Source organism: Bradysia coprophila, unplaced genomic scaffold (assembly GCF_014529535.1).
Source record: "Bradysia coprophila strain Holo2 unplaced genomic scaffold, BU_Bcop_v1 contig_358, whole genome shotgun sequence".
Classification (NCBI taxonomy): Eukaryota; Metazoa; Arthropoda; class Insecta; order Diptera; family Sciaridae; genus Bradysia; species Bradysia coprophila.
Window position 1 is genome coordinate 6479487 of NW_023503616.1, and position 2736 is coordinate 6482222.

Here is a 2736-nt window from a genome sequence, read left to right on the forward strand (position 1 = left end):
AAAATTACCACAATGTGTGACAATTACACACTTTTTATGGGAACGTACCTACATCGAAATTTAAAAGTTTTAACTTTATAAAACAAAAAATGCAACAGACCAGCAGGCCCTAACGAACCCCTTCATAATCGTGATATTTTACAACTGTCCGAAGAGATGTAACGGCTATTGTATAGATAACATATATTTTTATGTGCTTCAGCAGGTATATATATAATATTCGGGTGATATGCAATCAAGGGGTTGAATTTATCACCTTTTATTGTAAATTTATGAACTGCACATTGGAAGGTACATTTTCCTCCTAAGTAACATCTCTGACTTAGCATAGCTTCAATATAATTCATTGTACTATTGCAATGTCAAGCTACTGTACTCGCCGAAAATGATCACTGTCGAAATAAAAACGTAAAACTAAAGTGACCGTTGAAAACCTGTCGAAAACATTTGTAAATCTAAGGTGGCACAATAATCGTGTAAAATTTATCCTACGCAAAACCATCTGTGGTGAAGTAAAGACTGCACGCTGAACGAGAGGAACTTACCCAGTTAATCTATTATAGCACTCGTTATAGTACGTAGGTATGTGTACTCTTGATCTAATTGACCTAACATTAAAAGCGAAACTCTTATTCTTCTCTAGATCTAACTTCTTTATTCAACCATCATGGAGCGCATGCATCGACCATTAGTTCATCACAAAATCGCCACTAGAATGTTACGATACAAGCCTAACGCTATTCTTGTGGGATTAACAGGAGCAGGTAAAACGTCCTTGGCTAACAAGTTGTGCGGAACAAGCCATGATGCAGGTGCTGGAAGAGGAAGTGTAACCCAAAATAATTTCCGAAACAATGTGTCCGTCGGTATGAATTCATTTTGGTTAATCGATACACCAGGAACGGACAGCTCTAACGATACCTATAAACATGCGTTTTTATTGCGAAGAGCGCTAACATCGGCTGCCATCAACACGATATTCGTTATTATTAAGTTTGAAAACCGTTTTGAGAAAATGATCGACATTTTATATTCACAACCCGTGCACCTATTTAAAAAGAAAATTGTCGTCATGATTTCGCACCTGGATCTGTCGCGCAACGGCGAAAAGGACTTTACAGAGATTTGTGACTTATTCGCCGAGCAATGTCCTGATGTTGTGAATATAATATTTTATTCCGAACAAGGTCAAGCAGATCAGATTGCCGATTGCATGTTTTCGTGTATTTCTAATATGAACGCGGACAAGCTTGAAATATCGGACGAAGATTTTCACCTAAAATTTAATACTGTCCAGGCCACACTTCAAATCAGACGATCATTCAATGGGTATAAATGTGCAGCTCTAAAACTTGCAGGAGAGTACACGTCTTACCTTCACAGTGACGATTTGGAAAGTCATGCAAACGACAAAGATGACGTCTTGCATATGATGATAGTTAAGTTCAAAAACGATCTTGATGATATGTATGACGATTTCGTCAGAGAACATGGTCATAATATGACGGAGATGAACTACTTCACGTTTTCAATTAAGATGCAGGGCGAAAACGTTAAATTGTGCGACGAATTTTCCAATGCAGTCATACCACTCATGTCTTACAATTTGTTTGACAATCAAGATCCCCGAAATTTAATTAAACAATGTCCTCATTGTAATCTAATTTGGTTCAAAACGGAAGGCTGCGATGGACAAACCACGTGTGGTAATCGTCAATTTGAAAATCCAACTGGCGGTTCACTATTGAGTCGATTTTACAAGTTCGTAATGACTCGCGTTAATGGTAAACTTAAAATTGACAAACAGAAAATTAATGAGAAGACACCTGCACCAACTCAATCAACCCGAGTACACTCTTCAAATTACATGGGTTGTAATACTGCATTTGTGTGGAGAGATCTTCCAAAACTGGATGATGAACTGATTCTAAGTTTGTACAAGGTGAAAACAATGGATGAGGCAAAGGAAATCATAAAAGCGGAACGTTTCAGTAGAATCAGCAAAATCTACGAAAGTTCAATTGACTCTAGTTTTTACAGTTAGATTATTTTGCTAACTTTTGTAACAATAATTGTATTGCTTGAATTGAATACATAGCCCTGCCCGGCTTCAGGTTGAAATAATGGAACGGTGGTTTTAAGTATATTCTGATCTGTTTACTAATGTCCGCTTATAATTGAAATTGGTGATTATATCTGTGACTCAAGGAGACTCTTTAAGTTCAATTGGTCAATTCACAAATTTTCAAATATTTCCGCTTCTGGTTGTAGCACTGACAATATGATTTCAACTTTGAAAATTAATTTGCTTCAATTTGACTTGCAACGTACAACGTACAATAGCTTCCAAATCCTAAATTCTACAGTGCTTTAGGTCTATCCATATCAACATATTACGATCATTCAACTTTCTTGAGATTATTATTTGACGAAAATTTGCATATATTCTTCCCAGAATTCTTTCATTGAAAGCGCCACTTTTATTTCCTTGTTTACCGCGTTCATAATTGACTCACTTTCTTCACGCGATGTGCTAACGAGCTCAACCACAACATTATTTCAAATTATGGTTAATTTTCGACGTTTATATTTCGCTCGTAAAAAATACCACAACATTGCACCAGAAAGTATATACACAATAACAACAAACTGCACATATGTTGTCAACATCTTTTCTGTTAATAATATGTGAAGTTACCGGTTAAAGGTAACATACATCTACCATCAAATAATGCA

General features: G+C 36.2%; 1 protein-coding gene across 2 annotated transcripts; it reads left to right on the forward strand.

Moving 5' to 3' along the window:
• Positions 1-463: 463 nt before the first annotated feature.
• Positions 464-2123, forward strand: LOC119081229. Of its 2 annotated transcripts, none has more exons than XM_037189954.1 (2): positions 464-562; positions 644-2123. In XM_037189954.1, exon 2 carries the CDS (start codon positions 668-670, stop codon positions 2042-2044), a length of 1377 nt encoding a protein of 458 aa, XP_037045849.1. In that variant the 5' UTR covers positions 464-562; positions 644-667; the 3' UTR covers positions 2045-2123. The 2 variants fall into 2 exon arrangements, with proteins under 2 accessions (XP_037045849.1, XP_037045850.1); XM_037189955.1 differs by having other exon boundaries at positions 470-582.
• The last annotated feature ends 613 nt before the right edge of the window (positions 2124-2736 follow it).

What these genes read in the sequence shown, in the direction of transcription:
- LOC119081229 (XM_037189954.1), top strand. Translation starts at nt 668, where the DNA reads ATGGAGCGCATGCATCGACCATTAGTTCATCACAAAATCGCCACTAGA.